Genomic DNA, 27,185 nt, shown 5'->3' with positions numbered 1-27,185 from the left:
CTTCCAAACATGGCACAGCTCAGCACTTTTCACATTAACAAACACTGTCAAAGGCGAAATAAATGATAAGAGACAGACAAAAATCCTTGGACTGACATAGGGCTGAACCCACATCTTTGGGCACATAATCTGGCAATTAACCACTGAATCATTGAGCAACAGGTCTAATTATTTTAAACTCTGAATAATTAAATTTTCCTAATTTTTTTCCTGACATGCACAACTGTAATGTACAGAAGGAAAATCTTACTGTTATTTTACTTACTGTTTTACAACAAAAGCTATGTGTTGTTACGTCACACAAAATGAATGGATTAGTATATAATGAAGTGTGGATTTTTTTATCCTTTGTTATATATACCTGCACAACTTTCTGAAGCTCAGCATTGTCTTCAAGGGTCATTATCTTTCGTTGGAGGTCACGCAGTTGAGAGACATACTCCGCTGTAAGAACACGTTCACTAGACTGTGTTTCTGGAGACACTATTTTGTCTTCAGGTGTTACACAAGGCTCAGGTTCTGGCGAATCCTGTCTTGGTAATTTCGGAGGTGGAGGTTGTGAAGTCTCTTCTGCAGTTGAAGCACTTGTGCTACTATGCCTTTTGCGCTTACGTTCTTTGCCCTCTTTTGGTTGTTTATCTTTTGCTTTTTTTGCAGCAGAGCGCTCACCCTTCTCCTTTGTGGCACGGTTTGAACCTGATTTTGCTGTAATAGCAGGGTCAGTTACTGCAGGAGAACTCTGTTTTGGTGAACCCGAGGATGGTGAGCTCTGATGTGGAGGAGGTGGTGGAAGTGGCGGTGGAGGAGGTGGTGGTGGTGGTGCAGCTACAACTTGCCGAGGTGGTGGTAAGACATCTTCTACCTCAGACAGATCAGATAAGGAGTCATTGCCCTCCATTTCTTGTATCAATGCATTCAATGGGCGCTTTGATGGAGCTGGCTGGGACGATGCAGTGTGATTCTGGACCTCAGCTTCTCCACTGTAGTTGTTGTTCCACTATGAAATAAAAAGACAACAATGTTAATTTCTTAAGTCAAATAAAAAATGTTTATTAAGTAACATGTAAAAGAAAGCATTTGACAAAGTTGAGTACCCTTTTAGGCAAAAGATTTACTCCAAATGACAATGATCTTTGTTTTAACAATCCTAAGTTTTGATCTGATGATTGCAGGGCCAAAGTGCCATAAGACATTTAAATGTATTAAGCAATTCATAAAGATTTATCCATACCCAAGTCCCTCCCGCTCCCCACACACACTGAGGGGTTACGGGGGGAGGAGGGGGGGGGGGGGGGAAGAGAATGGAGGTGAGTTAACAGTTTCCTGTAGTTGCAGGATGATTGCTGGAACTGTTTATAACAGCATGGAATAAGAGATTCAACATGCTCCTCTGAAGGGAACAATATGAAGGGCAGTCAAACAAAAATCGAACACCAGCCACACTGAGACCATGAAACGGTTCCATTCAAAAGTAATCAGCAAACGTGTTAAGATATTTATCCCACTAGAGACGAAATTAGCAACTCCTGTTTCGTAGAATGCAGTCAGCCGCTGATGGATCCACAACCACAACCATTCTTGCACTTCCTCGTCTGACTGAAACCGACGTCCACGCACGTCTTTCTTCAGGTTGCTAAAGATAATAAAATCCCATGGTGACAGATTCAAGCTGTATGAAGGATGCTGCAGCATTTCTCAAACAAATCACTGAAGCATAGCCTTTGTCCAATTGGCAGTGCAGGGCCAGGATTTATCGTGCAACAGGATGATTCCACTCAACAATGTTCCTGGGAGTTTCGACTTCAAGGCATGTCGCAATTTCTGCAAAATGTCTCCATAGTGCTGCACACTGATTGTGGTTCCATGTTCGAGGAACTCAATGAGCTGAGGGGCAGAGGAGGTCATCATGACCCAACTTCTGAGAACAACTTTGGATTTCTTTGGGTGGACAGAAGTAGGATGTTTCCAGTGCTGACTTTGAAATTTGCCCTCAAGGTGTTGGATGGAACCATGCTGTTGCACAATAATGACTGCCCCCACACAGCCAATTGGATGAAGGCTATGCTTCAGCATTTGGTTGGGAAACACAGCAAAATCCTCCATACAGCCCAGATCTATCACCATGTGATTCTTACATCTTTGGTGACCTGAAAAATGACATGCACAGACTTCAGTTTCAGTCAAACAAGGGAGTGCAAGAATGAGTGTAGTTGTGGATCTGTCTGCGGCCAACTGCGTTCTATGAAATAGGAATTGATTGTCTCATCTCACAGAGGGCTAAATGTCTTAACGCATGCGGTGATTACTTTTGAATGGAAACATTCCATGGTCCCGCACTGACAGGTATTCGGTTTTCATTTGACTGCCCCTTACGCATTCAGTCAAATTCAGACTAATCCAAGCACTACACTCCTCAACAAATGATAGCACTTGTGGGTAAGTTGTTTCAATATGTTGCAACGAGTCTCAGTCAAAATCACAGCTAGCTTCAACTTACTGCTGTGATTAGTTGCATAGTTATTGTGGTCAAAATGGAACCATGTGAGGGAAACTCATCTCTGTAATTAAAGTAGTATGCTGTAACTGAAGTAGATGTTAAGCCAATGGACCTGCAAAATGGAACTGTGTGACAAACAAAGTATTATATGACATTTGTCAGCAACAATGAGTTACAAACTATGAGTTGACTACATGATTAAGGAGAACTGGTACATGACTTAGCAGGAAATTGCTGGCAGATGTGAAATATCACAACAGGGTTCACATTATCACATAAGTCAGAGCTCAGTGATTTGTATGGTTGTTACTGCCTAAAATAAAAGCAACTGAAAGTGAAGATTTTTTTCAACAACACTGTGACTTTGAATGAAGCATGAGTTCACCTTGATAAAACTTTAAAGAAATACAATCAGCAGTGTGAACTGTGTGACAGAAGAACTCCATCTTCTGGAAACAGAAGATGGAGTTCTTCTGTCACATCTTAATGAAATTTGTTTATGATAGGCAAACGTATATCCAATCATCTGACTACTATGCTGAAAAATGAAAACAGTGCAATTAAAGAGGAAATCCTATGGAATTTTTCTGTGTTTCACTTAATAATCCGGCAAACACTTATAGTGTCCATACATCAGCATATTTTGCGATGGAACCAGAACATGAATTCACACATTTTTCTCGTGAATGATATACCAATATCAAATGGCATATGTTCAACAAGATGAGCAACTAGCACATACAAACTGTAACACCAATGAAACAGTTAGACAGCAATAAAGAACATTTTCAAATCGACTACACAAGCATCTTGGGAGAAAATCAAAACAAAAGATGATGATGCAGTACAGTAAAACTTAAAAACATACCGTCTTAGATGATGTGTTCTCTGGTGAAGGACTGCTGGAATCTTGTTTGGGACTGCTAGAATCCTGTTTTATAACATCAACAGCTGTTTCTGGCAGATTCTGTGTCACTACTTCAGTCTTTTCACGTTCTTTTACTTTACTTTTTATCTCTTTTTGTTTTTCTCTGTCTCTGTCTTTTGTGCTCTTATCTTTTTTCTTGTGCTTGTGCCTTTTCTCCTTATCATTACTTTCACTGTGCTTTGACTTTTCTCTTTCCTTCTCCTTTTCTCCTGATGGTTTACTAACAGGGTCTTTGGTAGGAATATGTTCTTTGTCCTTCTTCTTTGTATCTGTGGCCTCTTTATCCTTGTGTTCTTTCTGCACCTTATCAGTTGATGGCTTCTCACTACTTCCCTTACTGGCAGACTCATGTTTATTGGAATGTTTCTCCTTCTTTGGTTTTTCATCACGATTTTTCTTGTCCTTCTTTTTCTTTTCTGATTTGTTACTTTCTGTTGCTGATTTGGCATCTGATTTTGATTTTGTTTCTTCTACTGCTAAAGATGACGGCTTTTTTAGAGTTGTGTCATCTTTTAAACTCTTATGAGATGAAGAGGATGATTTTGTTGCTGCAGGTGCTGCACCAGGTATTTTTGGTGGTGTACTTGATGATGAGGAAGAGGGCTGCTTTTGAGAACCAGGAACTTGAGCAGGGTGGGATGAGGATTTTGAAGATGGTGATGAAGGTGGAGGAACTTTTGGTGACGTGTGATGGGATTTGCTACCATCTTTCCGATCTTTTCCTTCTTTCTTTTCCTTGTCCTTATCCTTATCCTTTTCCTTACTGCCTCGACTTTCCGATGAATGTTTTCCAGATTTTGAATGATGTGGTAGTTGTTTTCCACCCGTTGAACCCGGAACAGTTTTGGAACTTGGTGATATTTTGGGTGATGGAGCACTAGATGATGATTTTTTGGTCCCATCTGGAGAAACTTTACTGGAACTTGGTTTAATAGGATCTCCAAAAATATTGGAAAACTTCTCAGGGGGACGCAGATCCTGAAAACAAATTCAGAATGCATTATTGGATTAATCCATTAGGGAAGAAAACCACACACACAAAATTCACAGTGTAATACTGAAATCAAATTTTACTACTACAAGTGGCTACTTCTGTGTATGTAAACATTCCAATACAGAGAGTTTATGATGTGAGGAAAAACATGAATGCACAAGGGAAAAGTGTTATTATTATACATTAAGAAATAAAATTTCTACAAAAATTTGGTGAGTGCATATTTGACTAAATTTAAGAACTGTCACCAATTAATTCACAGTTAGTCATTCAATCTTGACATGGATAAAAAATGAGTTATTTATTAGTTGAAAACACTGTCTGAAACAATGTTGTACATAACATATAAAGAAAGAAATGCTGGTGATATACAAATGATAAATAACTATAGAGGAAACCATTAAAATAACAGTTCAGCGTGTTTCATGTACAGTGTTTCATTTAATTTTCCAGTAACAATAGTGCCCAAGTTGAGTATAGTGACCTGTTAACTTCATCAAAATCGAGGGTGTGGAGATTTGGTCCAGCAGGCAAAGAGAAAAGGAGGAGGGAGGGGGATTTGTTGTGGACTTGTCAAAAGTATACCAATATCTGCTTGCTATGATACAGGAAACCTACAGAAACTAGAAACATCTGATGTAGAAATGTTAGCCTATCAAGACACGATAAACTTCATAAGTTTTGAAAACAACCAGAACACATCTTTTACACAATTTGAAAAAAATCACCTACAGAAATGTGGAAAAGCAAAACCTCATCTGGGTGGGATGAAAGAAACACCTCTGCAATAAAGGGTGTGTATGATATCATTGCACTACCACTGTCGATTATTATACCCCAGTCTTTTGAGGTGGGATGTTTTCCAAATGTGTTGAAATATGCTGAGCTAAAATTGTGGTGTCACCGCCAGACACCACACTTGCTAGGTGGTAGCCTTTAAATCGGCCGCGGTCCGTTAGTATACGTCGGACCCGTGTGTCACCACTATCAGTGATTGCAGACCGAGCGCCGCCACACGGAAGGTCTAGAGAGACTTCCTAGCACTCGCCCCAGTTAGACAGCCGACTTTGCTATCGATGGTTCACTGACAAATTATGCTCTCATTTGCCGAGACGATAGTTAGCATAGCCTTCAGCTAAGTCATTTGCTAGGACCTAGCAAGGCGCTATTACCAGTTACTATTGATGCTGTAAAACATGTACCGTCAAGAACGATGTTCACCAATTATGGATTAAAGTTAAGTATTCCAACAGATACGTACTATTTTTGCTAGTCTCATATCCCTGACCTGTTCCAGACTTCACGCCAGCCTACGTGAGCTTAAACGCGTGCCTTTCGGCTTCCTCCTAGTGGATTGGCTGTCTTGCCAGTCCACAACAAAAATCATTTCTCAAAAGTTGATCAACAGAAGATATGGGGAATTACTATCTTATCTCTCTTCTTCCAGTCTTGTGTAGAGTATTTGAAAACACTGAAGCAAAACAAAATCTAAATTTCTTACTGTAAATGGCACAATTTTCACAAACCAATTTGGATTGCAACAAGGGAAATGCACTGTCAATACCATCAATAAGTTTACTCAGAAGATATGCTCCACATTAAATAAGATTAAGAAGCTCATAGGAGGTGACAAATGTATTTGATTCAGTGAGCTGCTCCATACTTATCCACAAATTACAAATGTACGGAACCAGGGACATTGCTTTACAATGGTTCAACTGTAATTTAATTGACAGGAAACAGAGTAATTGTAGTTCCAAATTCAAGCAATTATTCTACAAACTAGAAAACAATTTCGCAAGGACTCCCACAATGTTTGATATTGGATCCCTATCTGTTCCTTTCCTACATAAATGGTCTACCACTTGCTACAGATGCTCATTTAGCTTTATCTGCTGATGATACATCAGCTCTAATTGAAAACAAGATGTCTGAATGAATTCCAGAAAGTGTCAAAAATACTTCAGAAAATAATGAATCTTAGGTCCAGCAAAACTAAATGTTGCTAAAACCAAAAGTATGCAATTTGAAACCAAATCATTAGAATGGGGTGAAATAAAAATAAATTGCAATGATCAAGATATCACAGAAGCAAATCACACAGAGTTCTTAGGCAAAATCTTGATAAGGATTTAAACTGAGAGGTACACATTGACAACTCAGCATGAAAACTGAATAGTTAAGTTTTTGCAATATGTATTTTATCATGTGCCACAAACACAGACACCAGAAAAATAGTCTATCACTGCTACTTTGAGTCGGTTATTTCTAATGGAATAATCTTCTGGGGAAATTCAGCAATTCTGATGGGAAAATTTTGCTATCATATTGAATAATTTATTGAGCACAGTTTTGTAGTTTGGAAAAGAGAATCACATAATTACTTTTTGAGTATGAAAACTACAGGATGTATCTGTGCAGTTGTATCTCAGAAATGTATACAAAATAGTGTCAACTTTTTTATTTCTCCAAAAAATGTTCTTATTGTAAAATGTGACATTTACTGTAAAATGTGACACGTCTCCTCTACATGAAAGCAAATTGTTTGAAAACTGTTCATAACAAGATTAATTAATCACATTCCACATCTATACTTTAGTGTGGCCAGTTGGAAAACTGAAAGCCAGTTATCTTGTTAAAGAGTCCAGTGCCTTAATCACCATTCCATCTTGCTTGGTCACCCACTCCCTTTTACCACTGAGCCTGATAAGGAAAGGAAAACACTCACACATTTGTAAGTGCAACACCTCTTGTTTGTCATAAAATCTTGAAAATACAGGAGAAAAATAGTAATCATACACTTCAGTTTTATATCTGCGAAACATATCCATTATCATGTGGAGTGATGTAACGGAGTACATCGTGGAACAGTAAGTGTTTTTTTTCTTTTTTTTCAATATTACATGCTAAAAATTGGAGTATAAAACCCATTAATATCAAATCCCCGAAAATTATGATAAACAACTTTCATGGTGTAGTTTAATACATTTAAACTACACAAAAAGCACATCTAATTAAACAAGAGTGGAAGTACTGAATTAGCACGATTATTAAATCACAGAAAAGAAATGAGAAAGATTTAATATATATCTACAAAAAATAATGTTTCTTGGGAATACAAAATTACATATCATACACGGCAGCATTAGTAAATGGTAAATGTGGACACTTCACATGTTCCCAGGTTACTCCACAGATGGAAAAAAATGTCCTGGTCTCCATAACTGTTTTGACCTAAGAAGAAACTTGGCAGTAACCATGTATACTCATGTCTAGAAACTTATGAATGCTCAAGATTTGGTGGCATAACAACTACAGCATTTTGAGATATTTTTTATTGCAGACTGAAGACTTTCACTGTTATTATATGTAAACCAATTACTTCTGTAGTATTAGTAGCTTGAGTAAAATGATATGATGGAGACACACATGCTAAAACTACACCACTATTAGCAGAAGCATACATATACACATATGAAACATGACTGACATTCAAAAAATTGCAAATTAAAAGCCACACAAGTGAATGGTTAATCACAAAAATACTTTGGGCGTAAAGGAGACCACTCACAAAAAATCAGAAGCACCAAGTTGTTGACAGGCATAAACAAAAGAAAAAGACAGAACTTGCTAGTTTTTGCAGCACACACACACACACACACACAAACACACACACACACACACACACACGCGCGAGCGCGCGCATACGTAAGTATGTATGCACACAAACACCTGTGCCCCTACATGGAGGATGCACAATGCCAGAAGTACAGTTTGGCAGATGGACTAAGGTAAGGTGGGAGTTGTGTTGGGTAGTTGGTTGTTTTTGGGGGAAGGAGACCAGACAGCGAGGTCATCGGTCTCATCGGATTAGGGAAGGAAGTCGGCCGTGCCCTTTGAAAGGAACCATCCCGGCATTTGCCTGGAGCGATTTAGGGAAATCACGGAAAACCTAAATCAGGATGGCCGGATGCGGGATTGAACCGTCGTCCTTCTGAATGCGAGTCCATGTTGGGTAGTGTGGGTAGAGGGAGAGAAAGGCAGGAGACAGGAAGAGGGGCTGGGGATGGGTAACTAGTGGCTTGCCCACTCGTGGACGACACATCTGCAATGACGCCAACTCCCTTGCTCAGTTTGCCAAATGTCTCCTGAGGGCCTTCACAGACAGAAACTAACCTCCAAACCCAGTCCACAAAAAGATTATTACAGGCCACATCTTTGCACACCCTAATCCTCCCATCACCCTCAACAATCAGCTAAAAAGGAACATCCCTCATCTCCAAATATCAACCTGGACTGGAAAGCTGAATCATATCCTTTGTCAGGTTATTGATATTCTAACATCATGCCCTGAAATGAGGGATACCTTACCCAAGATCCTTCCTTCCCTTCCTAACATGGTGTTCTGCCATCCACCCAAACTATATAACATCCTAGTCCATCCCTACTCCCAGTCCTTGTCACAGATTTACTGTCCTACACCCGTACTCTCTGCTGGAAATATCACTTTGCCACGAAGAAAAATGATCCTAATCCTACTCCTAATGGTCCAACTCCCCAAGACACTATCTAAATTGAACCCTGCCTGGAACAGTTCCGTCCTCCGTCACAGCGGGACCCACCTCCTCTTCCTCAAAATCACCCTCTCCAAACTTTCCAGGAATTTCTGACTTCCAGCCTTGCCTCTCAATCCTTCTTAAAAAGCCTTAATCCTACTCCCAACATCACCACTGCTGAAGCCCAGGCTATCCGTGATCTGAAGGCTGACCGATCCATCGTCATTCTTCCGGCGGACAAGGGTTCCACAACCGTGGTACTTGATTGTCGGGAGTATGTGGCTGAGGGACTGCGACAGATTTCAGACAAAACTACATACAAAGTTTGCCAAGGTAATCCCATTCCTGATGTCCAGGCGGAGCTTCAAGGAATCCTCAGAACCTTAGGCCCCCTACAAAACCTTTCACCTGACTCCATCAACCTCCTGACCCCACCAACACCCCGCACCCCTACCTTCTACCTTCTTCCTAAAATTCACAAACCCAATCATCCCGGCCATCCCATTGTAGCTGGCTACCAAGCCCCCACAGAACGTATCTCTGCCTACGTACATCAACACCTTCAACCCATCACATGCAGTCTCCCATCCTTCATCAAAGACACCAACCACTTTCTCGAACGCCTGGAATCCCTACCCAGTCTGTTACCCCCGGAAACCATCCTTGTAACCATTGATGCCACTTCCTTATACACAAATATTCCGCACATCCAGGGCTTCGCTGCGATGGAGCACTTCCTTTCACGCCGATCACCTGCCACCCTACCAAAAACCTCTTTCCTCATTACCTTAGCCAGCTTCATTCTGACCCACAACTTCTTCACTTTCGAAGGCCAGACATACCAACAATTAAAGAGAACAGCCATGGGCACGAGGATGGCCCCCTCGTACGCCAACCTATTCATGGGTCGCTTAGAGGAAGCCTTCTTGGTTACCCAGGCCTGCCAACCCAAAGTTTGGTAAAGATTTATTGATGACATCTTCATGATCTGGACTCACAGTGAAGAAGAACTCCAGAATTTCCTCTCCAACCTCAACTCCTTTGGTTCCATCAGATTCACCTGGTCCTACTCCAAATACCATGCCACTTTCCTTGACGTTGACCTCCACCTGTCCAATGGCCAGCTTCACACGTCCGTCCACATCAAACCCACCAACAAGCAACAGTACCTCCATTATGACAGCTGCCACCCATTCCACATCAAACGGTCCCTTCCCTACAGCTTAGGTCTTCGTGGCAAACAAATCTGCTCCAGTCTGGAATCCCTGAACCATTACACCAACAACCTGAAAACAGCTTTCGCATCCCGCAGCTACCCTCCCGACCTGGTACAGAAGCAAATAACCAGAGCCACTTCATCTCCTCAAACCCAGAACCTCCCACAGAAGAACCCCAAAAGTGCCCCACTTGTGACAGGATACTTTCCGGGACTGGATCAGACTCTGAATGTGGCTCTCCAGCAGGGATACGACTTCCTCAAATCCTGCCCTGAAATGAGATCCATCCTTCATGAAATCCTCCCCACTCCACCAAGAGTGTCTTTCCGCCGTCCACCTAACCTTCGTAACCTCTTAGTTCATCCCTATGAAATCCCCAAACCACCTTCCCTACCCTCTGGCTCCTACCCTTGTAACCGCCCCCGATGTAAAACCTGTCCCATGCACCCTCCCACCACCACCTACTCCAGTCCTGTAACCCGGAAGGTGTACACGATCAAAGGCAGAGCCACGAGTGAAAGTACCCACGTGATTTATCAACTGACCTGCCTACACTGTGAAGCTTTCTATGTGGGAATGACCCACAACAAACTGTCCATTCACATGAATGGACACAGGCAGACAGTGTTTGTTGGTAATGAGGATCACCCTGTGGCTAAACATGCCTTGGTGCACGACCAGCACATCTTGGCACAGTGTTACACCGTCCGGGTTATCTGGATACTTCCCACTAACACCAACCTGTCAGAACTCCGGAGATGGGAACTTGCCCTTCAGTATATCCTCTCTTCTCGTTATCCGCCAGGCCTCAATCTCCGCTAATTTCAATTTGCCGCCGCTTATACCTCACCTGTCTTTCAACAACATCTTTGCCTCTGTACTTCCGCCTCGACTGACATCTCTACCCAAACTCTTTGCCTTTACAAATGTCTGCTTGTGTCTGTGTATGTGCGGATGGATATGTGTGTGTGTGCGAGTGTATACCTGTCCTTTTTTCCCCCTAAGGTAAGTCTTTCCGCTCCCGGGATTGGAATGACTCCTTACCCTCTCCCTTAAAACCCACATCCTTTCGTCTTTCCCTCTCCTTCCCTCTTTCCTGATGAGGCAACAGTCTGTTGCGAAAGCTTGAATTTCATGTGTATGTTTGTGTTTGTTTGTGTGTCTATCGACCTGCCAGCACTTTCATTCGGTAAGTCACATCATCTGTGTTTTTAGATATATTTTTCCCACGTGGAATGTTTCCCTCTATTTTTATATATATATATATGATGTAACTGGCTACCACAATGTAGAAGCAGATATGTAAAGGACGATACTTGCATTTCAGGATTGTGTGGCATTCAAATAACCGGTATTGATTCTCATTTTATCATGGAGAGTTGTCATTATGATATTAGCTAAGTAGGCTGGATAGTATGGAGGCCCATATAGTCATGATGTGGATAAACTGTACATCCTTTCTTGAGCTAAAGAATATACATATACATGATAATACATGATGTAACTTACCAAACGAAAGCGTTGGTATGTTGATAGACACACAAATAAACACAAACACACACACACAAAATTCAAGCTTTCGCAACCCACGGTTGCTTCATCAGGAAAGAGGGAAGGAGAGGGAAAGACGAAAGGATGTGGGTTTTAAGGGAGAGGGTAAGGAGTCATTCCAATCCCGGGAGCGGAAAGACTTACCTTAGGGGGAAAAAGGGACAGGTACACACTCGCGCGCGCGCGCGCACACACACACACACACACACACACACACACACATATACAGACACCTTACATTCCCACGTGGAATGTATCTCTCTATTTTTTTTTTATATATATATATATATATATATATATATATATATATAAAAAATAGAGAATCAATACCGGTTATTTGAATGCCACACAATCCTGAAATGCAAGTATCGTCCTTTACATATCTGCTTCTACATTGTGGTAGCCAGTTACATCATTCTGTGTTTCACATTATCGAATTTAATGAGATATTATGCCTACATTTCATAATGAAGAAATTGAATAGCTATTCTAGGCCCCAAAATGTAGCAGTACGTCTGTCAGAACTGATATTGTAAGGTATCCATCTGTTGTGTAGGTATGAAATGAAGCTAACCTTAATAACGCAAACAACACATTCTAAATCAGTATTGGCTTTTGCACTGATAAGACAAACTTCATTCTAGTAGAGGAACTATAGTTTAACGGTGATAGAACATGCCCAATAGCGGTGCTAGGAACCTGTTACATATTCATACTGCTAAGTGAAGAACCAAAGAGTAACATTACCCAATATCAAAACAAACACATTCAGTATTTCTAGGAGAGATGTAAGTTAAAATTGAATTGTCTGCTCTCTGACTTGATGGTAACATAATGGTCATCACAACATAGATGCAAATAATAATGTCGTAGAAGTTATTGTGGTCTTCACATAAGGCTATCCTCCACAAGTGTTATCATCTTTGAATAACTAATGTAACCTACATCCTTCTGAACTGTAATCAAATCATTGGCTCCCCCTACATTTACCCTCCCTCCTCCAAACACACACACATTTCTCTTCATTACCAAATTGACAATTTCTTGATGCCCCAGAATATGTCCACTCAACTGATCCCTTCTTTTAGTCAAGTTCTGTCACAAATTTCTTTTCTAACAAATTCTATTCAGTACTTCGTCATTAGTTATCTGACCTACACAACTAATCTTCAGCATTTTTCCATAACACCACATTTGAAAAGCTTCTACTCTCTTCTTTTCTGAACTGTTTACAGACTACGTTTTACTTCTGTACAAGGCCACACTCCAAAGCTTAAGACTTCCTAACACACAAATCTGTATTAGACGCTCAGAAACTTCTCTTTTTCAGAAATCGAACAATGGAAAATCCAAGATGAAATAACGACAGTATTATGCAATGGATAGACTGCTACTCATCATATAGAGGAAACGAGTTGCAAAGAGGTACAATAAAAAGATAGCTATACATTTGAGCTTTTGGTTTTAAGGCTGCCTTCTAAAATAGCACAACATACACACACATGACCAGTGTCTCTGACTACTGAGGCCAGACTGTGTATGGCCAACTGCTCCTAATGGGAGAAGCAACCATGGGTGGTGAGGGTAAGGAGGAGGGGGTTGGGGAGGGGGAGAGCAGGGGCGTGAGGGGATGGGAGGAGGTGGTCTGCTGCTTGTGAGAGCAGGATACGGCAACAACAGAGTAGGGGTGCTAAGTAGGGGAGGGGCGGTGGTGGTAAAGAAGAGAAGTAGAAGAGTGGGGGAAAGACTATGTGGTGGACTGGTGGAATAGAAGGCTGTGTAGTGATGGATTGGGACATTTAAGGGGATAGGTAGGTACATGACAGGAAGTAGGGAAGGTTGAGTCCAGGGGGGTTATGGGAATGTAGGATATACTGTAAGGAGAGTTCCCACCTCTACAGTTCAGAAAAACTTGTTGGTAGAAAGGTTCCAGACAGCACAGGCTGTGACGCAGTCATTGAAGTGAAGGAGATTGCGTTAGCAGCAAGTTCAGCAACTGGGTTGTCCTGCTGTCTCTTGACCTCAGCTTTTCGGTGCCCACTGAAGTGGATAGACAGCTTGTTGGTTGTCATGTGCATGTAGAAGGCAGTACGATGGTTGCAGCTTATTAAGTAGATCACATAACTGCTTTCACAGGTAGCTCTGCCACTGACAGGACAGGAGACACCTGTTGGCAGACTGGAGTAGATGTTGATGGAAGGATGTATGGGACACGTCTTACATCTAGGTCTATTGCAGGGATATGAGCCATGAAGCAAGGACTTTGTAGCAGCAGTGTACTAAGGATAAACAAGGATACTGTGTAAGTTTGGAGGGCAGCGGAATAACACAGTGGGAAGAGTGGGAAGTATAGTGGGAACGATAGTCCTTATTTCAGGGCACAACAAGATGTAGTCAAAACCCAGGCAGAGAATGTGATTCAGTTACTCCAATCCTGGGTGATACTGAGCCATGAGGAGTGTGCTCCTTTGTGTGTGGAATGTGGGAGTTGGTAGGTGTCTGGCGGGACATGGCATGGGACATCTATTTCTGTACAAAGTTAGGAGAGTAATTTTGGTCTATGAAGGCCTCAGTGAGGCCCTTGGTTTTCTGGAGAGGGACTGCTGTCACTACAGACGTGACAGCCATGGGTAGCTAGAGTGTATGGAAGGGACTCCTGATATGGAATGGGTGGCAGCTGTCGAAGTGGAGGTATTGCGGGTGATCGGTAGGTTTTATATGGACGGAGGTACTGATGTAGCCATCTTTGAGGAGGTCAATATCGAGGAAGGTGGTTTGTTGGGCTGACGAGGACCAGGTGAAGTGAATGGAGGGGGAAGGGGGGGGGGGGCGGAGAGGAGAAGGTGTTGAGGTTCTGGTGGAATGTGGATGGGATGTTCTCACCCCCAGTCCATATCAAGAAGATGTCATCAATAAATCTGAACCAGGTGATGGGTTTGGATTCTGTTTTTAGAAAGGATTCCACTAGATGGCCCATGAGTAGGTTGGCATAAGATGGTGCCATGTGGGTGCTCACTGCTGTAACATAGATTTATTTGTACGTGATGTTATCAAAGCTAAAGTAATTGTGGGCACTCCAGCACTAAAACTAGCACTACATCTTGCCTCACCGCTACCTTAGTATCCCTCACCTCCTCACCCCAGCCTCCCACACCACTCACAGATTGCTATTCCCATGAGGCGCAGTTGGCTATACGCTGTCCAGTCTCTGCATCCAGACGTAGTGGTTTGTGTGTGTGTGTTTTCTACTTTAGAAGAAGGTCTTTTGGCTGGAAGCTCAAATGTATGGATGTCTTTTTGTTGTGCCTACCTGCAAGTAAATGCCTCCTCTATATGGTAAATAACAGTCCATCCTTTTCATGATAATGTCTGTTTCAGAAATGCTTTTCTTGCTATTGTCTGTTTGCATTTTATACCCGCTCTACTTCTGCCAATATCAGTTATTTTGCTGCCCAAACAGCAAAACTCATTTACTACTTTTAGTGCCACATTCCCTCAGCATTGGCTGATTTAATCCTATTACATTCTGCAGCCCTTGATTCACTTTAGAAAATAATAAAGCTTCGAATAAAGAATGGCAGCTGGTCTCAAACTGAAATGGTGAAGGCTTGGCTGTTTCAAAATGGAATAAATTTCTCCTTTTTGAAAAGAACACAGTAGCTGGCTACACCCTGTCTTTTCTACTTCTTTGGCATAACAATGTCACAACTAGTACTCGCATTACACGAGATTCATTTTAGTTGGATTAGAAGGCATGACTTGCATTTTATAAATACTTAATGCCAAAAGAAATTTAAAAAGTCTTTGAATTAAATGTTTAAAGTGCAGATATGCACACAGCAACTCCTACTGCAATACTCTGCTGTCTGAATAAAGTATTACTTTCTAAATGCTGTCAGTAACAATGAAACCAAGTAAAATATTTACTTGATTAGGATCATCATTTTCATATTATATGTTATCCCTTATGTTCCATCATCATCTGCTCTTCTGCAAAGCACAATAAACATTAAACAGTTTGTAGTGGTATATGCAACTCACAGTAGTTCTAAAATCAGCCCAGCGATACCACCGATTTATAGATCATTTCTAAGCTATGTTATGTCAGGTATTTCATTTGCTTTCAATTTAGGTGGTAACCACTTCCATAAAGTTCTTAGATGATACCATGTATTCAGCAAGTTGCATCTACATTGTAGAGACTTTACTTGCACTTGTTTCAAATTTGATTTTATAAGTTTTCTTTGTTATGATGTGCTCACAATATGAGACCACAATGACTTATCTTGGGCAACATTCCACAAAAATATTTAGCACGCTGCCATGTTTTCTGATTTTCAACTGAATGCTTTTAAAGAGTCCTTTTTTAAACCTTGATACATTATTATTGTTGTTGTTGATGATGATGATGATGATGAGGATGGTGATGGTGATGAAATGTCATGTAGATATTAAGATCTCAACTGTACTGCATTTTAATTTTCACTGGATTGAGAAAGAACTGTTTGTAAGTTATCAAACTGATCAGCAATATCTTATAGAATTATAGGTTTTATATGTGCATATTCATATGTGTCAAGTGAGCATGGTGGTTAAGAGGGCAAGCCATTGGAGTTGACTTCTGGTGGAGTGATGTTCAAATCCTGTACAGTCATCCCAATTTAGGTTTCCATTGTTTTTCCCAAAATCACACACACACACACACACACACACACACACACACACACACAAAGTCAGTTTCATTCGATGTGGCACTCCAGGTGATATTCATGTCGTCTTGAGGATGTTCTTACCTATTTAAGCACACAATTCTGACATAGAGGTCTGACTATTATATAGCTGGTTTGCTGTACCAATTTGTATGGACCAAAGACATGCCCTTGGCTATATCAATTGCAAAATCATTAGCTTGAAACTTCACATTCCTATCCTGTAACTTGTAGGTCATTATACATGCATTTTTCAGTTTCCTCTATTGATGTGTAAGCTAACATTGCCAAGACATTCCTTAACAAAAATCCAGCTACTATTTCCGTTAGATTAGTATAGGTCCATTTGACCAGGAGATCACATGCTTTTCTTCTTATGATCAACACTGTGCACCATCCACCCAGAATGTTCCAAAACTGATTTTATTCCTGGTGTATAAGTGACATCAGTGCTGTCATTATGGTAGCAGTTTGAACTAATATCTGCATTCAATCAGTAAGTTGTGAACAGGCAGTGCAGTCATAGTGTGTCAACACAATTGCGTCACAAACCGCAATGGATGGAACAGTTCCACATCAAGTGTTCAAGATATTCCCAAGAAAGTTTTAAAGACAAGAAAAGTGTGCAAAGTTTGTCACACACATCCTGACTCAGGAATAAAAAAACAATGATGCGTGGACACTTGCCATTACTTAACTGAAACGAAAAATGGAAGCATCTCTTTTCTGAGAAAAATAGTCATGGATGACAAGACTTTGTGTTATCAATACAAACTTGTCACAAAACAACGAAGTGAAGACTAGATCTCTGATGGTTTGCCCCGACTGAAGAAGGTGAACTGTAATGCGTGAGTTGAACATCACCAAGAAAGACTTTTATGACAGTTTTGCTTGGTTGTATGAACATTTTTGAGCATTTTACTCATATCGGGGGATGCTACATAGAACAGCTGGAGCATTAAAATCACCGTCTTAACTTTTCTCTATGTTTTTATTAATCCAGTTTCGAAACTTTTTGCTCTAATGAAGTACACCATCTTCTCGTCACTTTTCGTGATCTCAGTACAAGATAAGCAAGGTGTATCAACAAGTACTGTGAGAGGCTGCCACCACACAGGCACAACTACTCGCCTGGTATCTCTCAGCACTGCGCAGCAGTTTCCATATGGCGTTTACAAACGACGACGTCTTCTGCTTCCACACCACTTTCTCTGGCACACTGTATGTTCACTGACAGTGGGAACAGCCAATAGGGTACAAGGTCATCAGCGGACTACTTTACTTCAACCTTGTACTGGTGGGCTGATGGTCTCCAAACACGATGTGCATCTGTCACTCATCAGTTTCACACCAACAGTTTGAAAGCTCACATCAGTGTCTGCAGTTAGCTCAGACAGTATTCCCTACCTTCCGATTTAGCAGGAGCTATTTATGGATAACTATGGCCAGTAACAGTGTGTCTGCGAGCCTTAATATCAGTGAGACTTACAATATTACAGACTGCCAAGAGACTCATAGTTAGATATCATTGTATAAGGTTTAGCGAAACAAGTGCCAAGCATCAAAGTGTATCATAGTTAAGTACCATTTCATAATGTTCCCAATAAATATTATTTGTGCGCTCCAGTATTAGGAAAAGGATAGACTGCTACTCACCATACAGTGGAGGGTTGAGTCACAGACTGGCACGCCAAAAAGACTGCTAAAACAAGTAAGCTTATAGGCAAAAGGTCTTCTTCTGAATTAGGCAACATACACACACACTCACACAAACAGAACTCACACACACATGTCCACTGTCTCTGGGTGCCGAGACCAGACTGCGAGCAACAGTGCATGATAGGAGAGGCAATCTGGTTGGCGGGGGTAGGAAGGAAGCTGGGCTGCAGAGGGATAGCAGGGTAGGGGTGGTGGCTACTGCCACCCACCCCTACCCTACTATCCCTCTCCCTCCCCACCCCAGCCTGATTCCTACCTACCCAACCAAGAGTGCCTCTCTCATCACGCGCTGTTACTTGCGGTCTGGCCTCGGCAGCCAGAGACACTGGTCATGTGTGTGCAAGTTGTGTGTGTGTGTGTGTGTGTGTGTGTGTGTGTGTGTGTGTGTGTGTGTATGTGTGTGTTGCCTAATTCAGGAGAAGGCCTTTTGGCCAAAAGCTTACTTGTTTAGCAGTCATTTTGGTGTGCCTGTCAGCAACTCAACACTCCACTATTCAGTGAGTAGCAATCTATCCTTTTCATAACATTGCCATTATTCCATCCTGGATTTTCCATTATTGGTTAGTTTCTACTGTGTTGCCACACCTTTGTTATAACATGCACTGTCACGGCAAATGTTCACTTATCACACCATGCAACAACCACTGTTAAGAAACTGTAAGAAAACATTTCTTCTGTTACTGTGGACGTTTGTGCTGAGTTAAGATTAGCATTCAGTTCCTACATTCATAACAATATCATTAGGTTTGCCACTTCCGCTCCACTTAACCACCACATGAATGTCCAACCTTTTATCGTTCACAATTGCCAAGCATTTGTAGTTACCTCCTGGTGGGTAAAGAAAAATTTTATGAGGGATACAACAAAAAATTGATTCTGGTTTGGTCATGACACTAAATTATTTAAAACAATCCTCACTATTAGGAGTATTTCAATTTAACTCTAATATTTATTTATAAGTAACCAATAATTGCCTAAAATTTTTGAATAAAAGAATTACTGCACAAAAGAATGCTGTGGCTGCCACAAATTCTGTAAGAAAAATATGACTGGTTGCTTGGTTGATTTGGGAGAGGGGACCAAAAAGTGAAGTCATCAGTCCCATCGGATGAGGGAAGGATGGGGAAGGAAATCGGCTGCCCCTTCAAAGGAACCATCCCATCATTTGCCTGAAGCAATTTAGGAAATCACAGAAAACCTAAATCAGAATGGCCAAAAATATGAATTACATTGTTTGAAATTTGCATGTAGTTAGTGATGATACCAAATTATCATAACCATCTACTTGCTAAGCATGGTGCATCTAGTAGTCTGACAGAGTTATTGCCTTACTATCTGATCACTGCTTCATCAGCATGCTTGCCAACCAAGTGGATAGACACATGTAATGTGAAGTGCATGTAAAACTGGTGTCAAGAATTTTGCTAACTTCTCAATTCATTTTGGAATTTCTTACATGAAATGGAAGTTGATGAGAGGCATATTTTTCTGTTTAGGTGATTTGCATCTGGCAAGAAATCGGCAACTTACAGCATTGTATTTCCTTTATCACAGGACGAAAATATCTGATAACTTATATCAATAAACACAGTCATGATTGCATGCTAATTGTGTATTTTTATTTTTGATGGCTAGCTTTAATCTTCTAAGAGATCATCTTCAGATCTTACATTCCTTGATGAGAGTAGGAACTACTGGCATGAAGCAGATATATCTGTGCAGGCATGGAGAAAACTGCTGCAGTGAGCAATGTTCTCCACGCCTGCACAGATGGACCTGCTTCACGCCAATGGTTCTTATTGTCATCAAGGAATGTCAGATCTGAAGATGATATCTTAGAAGATCGAAACCAGTTATCTAAAAATAAAAATACACAAGTTAAATGTGATAATGATTGTGTTCATTGTTACACATTATAATCTTAATAAATTGCTGTTTTTCCTGGAACAATGCTCCAAAAAAATTATATCTGAGTTGGTAGATTGTACAACTAGTAGACATTTACTTGTTCTCGATCCACTTGACAGAGAGGGCAGGTGTGGGAATTGGGTATAGACTGTCATATGTCAGCAGCTAGTACACTCATTGCAAATGCCGGTGGAGAGCCCAGCCTGCACTCTGTGCCTATGAGAGTACACAATACAGCTTCAAGAATTTCAAGAGAATATACAACTGATTGTTTTGTGCATATTTCTGTTAGTGTCATCACAGTGATACCCCATATCTCTTCATCTCAAAGTGTGAGCATTGATAAAATTGTATTTCAGTTTATTTTAAATGAAACTCTTTACTGCGGTGTGTTAATAACAGTACATAATCTAGACTTGGCTCTTTCCAGACATTGTATCAGACACACATACACTTTCCTGATACATACCTCCCGGTTTATGAGAACATTGAAATACAAAATGCATATGACTCGATGCACCTTATAGCCAGAATGAAAAGTTCTTGCCTTTCAGGGGCAATGCTCTCCCAACTGAATACTGCTCGCAGAAGGTAATGATTTAGGTTTGTCATGCTATGGCAAGCAGTTTTAATTCTGCCACACAGGTCTATTCTGCCACACACTGTTTTACATCTATCATGAAAATTTACATTTCCTGGTGTAATATTCTAAACATGGGCCTCTCATTGAATTTCTCTTGAGTTACTATGCAAAAAGGCTGATGCTTTGATTACCGGAGAAGGAAATGTGCAACAGGTAGCAATTTGAAAGCATATTTTCCTAAAGGTGTTTCTTCTACAGTTATATCGATCTAAAACAGAAAATTATTTTGCATGAAACGGGAAGCTGTTGACTGCTACAACTTTTCCAAGGTTAACAATGTTTATCAAAGGCAACAGACTCAACTCTGTCACACAATTTTAACATGTTATGAAGATATACCACAGTTTTAATGACAAATCAATTGGCAGCCTGAAGACCAAAGAAAAACTGTGGTGCATTTACAGTACTTTCGACTGCAGTCTGAAGTTGCTCTCCAGGACTATCTTATCAGGGCTCTACCCTGGCTTCAGTGCTGTTTTAAGCAGTTTCAGACTTGCTTGGAAGACAGCACTACCTACTAACAAATAAACTGCCAATATTTAATAGTCTTTTAACTTTTTTAATGATAAATAATCAATAGCAAGGATGGCATTAGTTTATAAATCAGCTAATTAATTTTTTAAAGTACCGCATGCGACTGAGAAGCTCTGATGCCTGCTAAGGTTGTGCATCTATATGTTACACACTATCATTTGCTTCAGCATGCTCTATTGATTGCTCACACTTTCATTTGCGTGTGAACAGTACTATAGTACTATATACTCCTTCACTAAGTATATCATTCATATTGATTGAGAATTATTTGAAACTTGCCTGACCATTAAAAATAAGAATAAAAAAAAAAATTTACATCCAAGTAGTTTCAAAAAATATAATGCCTGTGTCTGTAAGCATGCAGAATAGGTAAGAATGGAATGAGGTAAAAAAATGTATTGCCAAAGGGAGCAAATCCATAAGCATTTCTGTTGGCCTCATAAACAAGCCTTCAACTGAAGGTATTACCTCCAAGCAGAAAACACTTAATGCTACGTAGTGCACAACTCATAACTGCTGGAAACATGCTAAATTCATTAAGTTTTATTAATGAGCTCTGGATGAATTATGTTTGCACACTTACACACAATGCTTTACACATAAGATGTGACAGAGTAACTTACTTTAACCTTGTGCTTCTTTGTTGCATCCCATCCAAGCTTGGATTTGCTGCCTAATGAAGGGGCTGCAGAGGACTGTTCGTCCCCTCCACAGGCAGGAAGTTTTTCTAATTGGGATCCAGGCTCCGTCCCTACACCTACCTGCAACCATCAGTTGTATCTCTACTTCCTATCTCAGATTAATCCTTCTGACCAGGTGCAAGGATTAGAGGCATGAGACAAAAGTGATGGGTTTCAAATTAAAACAGAAAATATATCTGTTTCAAATTAAGATAAGAAGACTTGAAAAATCTTAATCAAAATTATTCTAAGTGCTGTTATGACACATTTGCATATCATTTTAAGTGCTGTTATGTCACATTTGCATTAAGTATTGGATGCACCAAAAAGCAGCACTAAGTTCTTTGTCTTCTTATTACTACATCAAACCAAAAAATAATGATTACTATATGTGACTTTTGCAAGATATTAAAGGACTTGCAAGTCTCTAAAAATCAACTACTCTTGAGTCTTCTGGAACAATTAACAAAAAAAGCTAATTGTTTGCTTGTTTAATTGAAGAGGGAAAGACTGAAAATATCAGAAGTTTTATTACTGTTCAGCAGCAGACAGTTACGTAATATGATAAAATTTAGCTCTCACATAATTATACCCTATGCAGAATATGATTAATGGCATGAATGCTTCACATTAAAAACAGACTTTCACAACAATACATCTATCTTGTTAATAGCTCAAACAAAACACCCAGTAGCCACCCATAAATACTGAGTTTCATCAAACTAGAGATAGTGTCCTTTCTTCTTTAAATATTTTTCTCACTTGAAAGACTATAAATTTTAGTATATTCGGCACCCTGCATCTTGAACAGCACCTGACAATACTCAGATAATAAGGAAAGTCTATTTTTGTCTGCAGTTTTGGACGATGGGCTCTAGCTTGAGTACCAGCAGAATACAAATATATAGAAACTGAATACTGGTTTTAAAATGCATGTAAAAATATTCAAAAACTGTTTCTTACTATCACCTGGATATGCTAATTTCTTAACAATACATTCAATGGCAATTTTTCCTTCTTCAAAATATAAAATTCTACATCTGGATAGTTTCCTGGTTTTTCAAAACATCATAAGTAATGTAAGTGAAATGCAATAACTTATGTCCAACTTTACATATTCACATTTACAGGTAGTTTAATAATGTGCATCTTTAATCTCGGTTTTATTTCTAATGGACATCTGCTGCCATGCTACAGAGGAGACATGTAGAGTGTGCTATGATTTATGTACACGTTCACTCTGTATTTTTCAGCTGCTTTAGCATTTGCCAATTCAAGACATACTTCAAATCAGTTACGTAACAAGAAAAGTAGAATGAAAGACGGTATTTAGAATGTTAAAAACAGGTGGTCACTAAAATAATAGAATACATGAATGAATTCTGGATCACTTTTAGCCTAGTGTCTACTGCAATTACCTTTCAAATGCATATATAAAATTTGTGAATTGTTTCCAAAGCTACTTTTAAGCATTTGTTATACAGTGTAACACTTTGTTCTCTTGGTGGAAATGGAAGAGGAAACCTGTGTTGGGTTTCCTACTCCAAAACCAACCACAAAAGCTTGACGATGTTCATGTGCAATGATTGGAAAGGAAGTAGACTTGTGAGCTTTCCAATTCCATCTGTATATTTGTCCAACCAGAAGAAAGCTACCAATGTGACTTTGAGAGTAATGTTATCTTGGAATGCGGGACCTTTTTATGGAACAAATTTGTAGCATGGAATGCACTGATCACATAATCCATCCAAACAGTACATTTTTGTGAGAGTAACAACGTGATCATAGTAATAACATGAAGATGTGGTATGCAATAATTGTTACAAAATAATGGGACACATGAATGAAAGAATTAATGAATTACAGTGTTTCCTCAGTTGATGGACATGATTTTCCAATGTTCTTGGTCTACAAAAAGCAGACACTCTATGGTAAACAACAATCTCAATCAAAATTGCAAAATTTAATAATTTTTCAATGAACCAGTATTTTCTGCAGCAAATAGTTGTCTAGTTGTTGTTGCTTAACATACTCATCAGTGAAAGATTTATATCCTGAGGAAGTAGCATGTTTCAAGCAGAACCAATGTTCCACAAAAATTTCAATATTGGAACAAACATGGTTTGAAATACACAACTATAGTAAGTTGTCCTTGAATGGTTTACTTCCACCTCAGATCCCATTCTTACCAAAAACATATGTGTTGAAATGAAATGGATTATATGAGGGAATTGGTAAGATCCCGCCCTGAGGGCCCGAGAAAACTTTTGGTAGGCCATTCCAGCTGCCACAAAAGAAAGGAATTTATTGAGCACTTATTAAACTTTGTTCTTTCCAGGATGAAAATGAATAAAAATGAAAGTCTTGGACGAAGTACTAAATGGTGATGATACTACATGTTGTACCCTTTAGATGGCCAAAATACCTGAATACGATCTCTGATCTCTTTGCTCAATTAGGTTTATAGTTTGACAGAAATTATTTAAAAGAAAAAGCTTGAAGCATAGGTTAAACCAAATACTGCTGTTATGTGACACCATTCCAGCTTGTCAGATAACTCACTTAGCCACTAAGACACCAACATTATTTCGGACACTCCAATATCTGGACAGTTCTCCCCATTATTTTGACCTGACTCCACCGCATCACACTGAGTGTCTTTTCTAGATCAGAAATAACAGGTTTCTTTGTGTTTTCTATAAGATGTCAGGCATTTCAGAGGCAGCGGGCATGTGGATAACAAAGATGATGTGACTTACCAAACGAAAGTGCTGGCAGGTCGATAGACACACAAACATACACACAAAATTCAAGCTTTCGCAACCAACGGTTGCTTCGTCTTCCCTCTTTCCTAACGAAGCAACCGTTGGTTGCGAAAGCTTGAATTTTGTGTGTATGTTTGTGTTTGTTTGTGTGTCTATCGACCTGCCAGCACTTTCGTTTGGTACGTCACACACACACACACACACACACACACACACACACACACAAATATCAAGCTTTCGCAACCCACGGTTGCTTCATCGGGAAAGAGGGAAGGAGAGGGAAAGACAAAAGGATGTGGGTTTTAAGGGAGAGGGTAAGGAGTCATTCCAGTCCCGGGAACGGAAAGACTTACCTTAGGGGGAAAAAGGGACAGGCATACACTCGCGCACACACACACACATATCCATCGGCACATATACCACGATATATCTCCTATCAACATACCAACGCTTTCGACTCGCACACACACACACACACACATATCCATCGGCACATATACCACGATATATCTCCTATCAACATACCAACGCTTTCGTTTGGTAAGTTACAGCATCTTTGTTTTTATTTTGCACGTGTGTGTGTGTGTGTGTGTGTGTGTGTGTGTGTGTGTGTGTGTGTGTGTGTTTTGTCTACTTTAGAAGAACCTCAAAATTCACTTGTTTAGCAATCTTTTTATCACGCCTGTCTGCGACTCAAAATCTCCAACATATGATGAGTAGCATCCAATCCTTTTTGTAATATTGTCAATGTTAGAGTTAGTAAGAGCTGATATTTTCAAGTGATCAAGATAAGTGTTCTTATGTATTTTTAAAATAATTAAAAAAATACCATTAAATTGTCTTGATCACAAAAAATACATTATTTTCCAATTCATTACTAGTTTCGGTTCCCAACAACTATCTTCGTATACATAAAAGTAATGCGAAACAGAAAACTGCCTTATGTTAAACTGACTTTAACAATCTTCAAGAAATTATTTCAAAGTAATGAAAAGTTAACAGTAATAAGATATCACTTATGGTAACAACCCTCTACGGAAACCGTAGGGTAGAATGCTGGTATCTGGTAGTATAACTTGCCACGATGTGAATAAATGCAAAATACCTATCACATCAATGTGAACAATGAAAAATTTTAAGACTTTGTAGGAATATAAATAGTAAAAACATACCATGCTCACTAATGAGCCAGATTTCAATACACTGTTAGTTATACCCACAAAGTTACAAAGTCCAATTCTGAACCTATGAGGAAAGCAAAGCACATTCCTTCATTAGAAATAAGGGCAACAGACCAGCTTAAAAAGATTACTTAATTTAAAAACAGACGGATACGTGAAATGTAAAATATAAGAAAACATACCATGCTTGCTGAGAAATGTATCAGAGTACAGAGCATACACATACCCATTTCTACTTGTAAATATTGAAAATGTTAAATACAAAAGTACAAAAACTTGATCAAGTCTATTACCATTTGAAATCATTAGAACACTAAATTCTGTTTGTGCTTGTGACACCGTTAAAAAATTGGCAAAAATCACACTCATACATACTTCTTAATAAGCACAGTATGTTTCTTTATATTTTACATTTCTCGTGTTCATTTGTTTTTAAATTAATTTATGCTTTTAATTTGTTCTAGTGCCTTCATTTTTTAGAAAATATTATGTTCCGTTTTCCTCAAAGATTCACAATTACACTCTGCAGCTTCATTGATATAGCCAACAGTTTTTAATCCGGCTTATCAGTGAGTATGATATGTTTTTATTATTTCTTTTTGCTTTTTTCTACAATATAATGAAATTGTTTATTATTCATATTGACCTGATACGTATTTTCCATTTATTTTTATATTGCTGAGATATTTTATTAGATGATGCCGTTCGGACCTACAATGTGGGCAGACAGACTTGACCACGGGTGATACGTTACAGCATTTAATGTTCATTACTCCAAAATAATGTATGTTTTTGAAGATTGTTGAAGTCAGTTTAACCTAGGACAATTTTCTGTTTCTTGTTACTCTCAATGATCTGAACATTGTTGTTTAGCAACCAAAACTAACAGTCAAATGTAAAGTAATGTGTTTTCTACGATGAAGAGAGTTAACATTTTTTATAATTTTTTTAAAAAGTTTTAGAAAATCCTTATCAGTTGCACCAAGAGCCTCTGCATGATGTAAAAACATGAGTGCAGTGCACAGTCATGGCAAGACAAATAATTAGACAGGTTTTTTCCATCAAACCATACCTGCTGAAAGGTATGTAAACAATATACTGCAACCATATTTCAAGGAACTAACAGCTAACGAAAAGACCTGGATTTATTCCATGCACACCAATGTGTCTATGACAGTATTACGGAGTGTTTTTGCTGATAGCACAGCTGTGAGAGCTGATACTAATTACACACCACTCTGAAGTGCTACATGGCGCAATGATTTTCTCAGCTTTCTTTCCAAGGCCACTTCAAACTTATCAA

General features: G+C 39.6%; 1 protein-coding gene across 4 annotated transcripts in view; it reads right to left on the bottom strand.

Moving 5' to 3' along the window:
• Positions 1-27,185, bottom strand: part of LOC126412528 (protein AF-9) — a 108,862-nt gene that overhangs the window by 36,788 nt on the left and 44,889 nt on the right. For 3 of the 4 annotated variants that reach the window (XM_050082168.1, XM_050082169.1, XM_050082170.1), the window contains exons 4-6: positions 21,880-22,017; positions 3,366-4,403; positions 362-997 (exon numbers count right to left, since the gene is read on the bottom strand). In XM_050082168.1, coding sequence (XP_049938125.1) covers positions 362-997; positions 3,366-4,403; positions 21,880-22,017 — 1,812 coding nt within the window. The remainder of the gene's footprint in view (positions 1-361; positions 998-3,365; positions 4,404-21,879; positions 22,018-27,185) is intronic. The other variant, XM_050082171.1, reaches the window with a different exon arrangement.

The sequence above is a fragment of the Schistocerca serialis genome, chromosome 7 (assembly GCF_023864345.2).
Source record: "Schistocerca serialis cubense isolate TAMUIC-IGC-003099 chromosome 7, iqSchSeri2.2, whole genome shotgun sequence".
NCBI classification, from domain to species: Eukaryota; Metazoa; Arthropoda; class Insecta; order Orthoptera; family Acrididae; genus Schistocerca; species Schistocerca serialis.
Note: the sequence above shows the minus strand (reverse complement) of the source record. Positions and strands in the feature narration are given on the sequence as shown.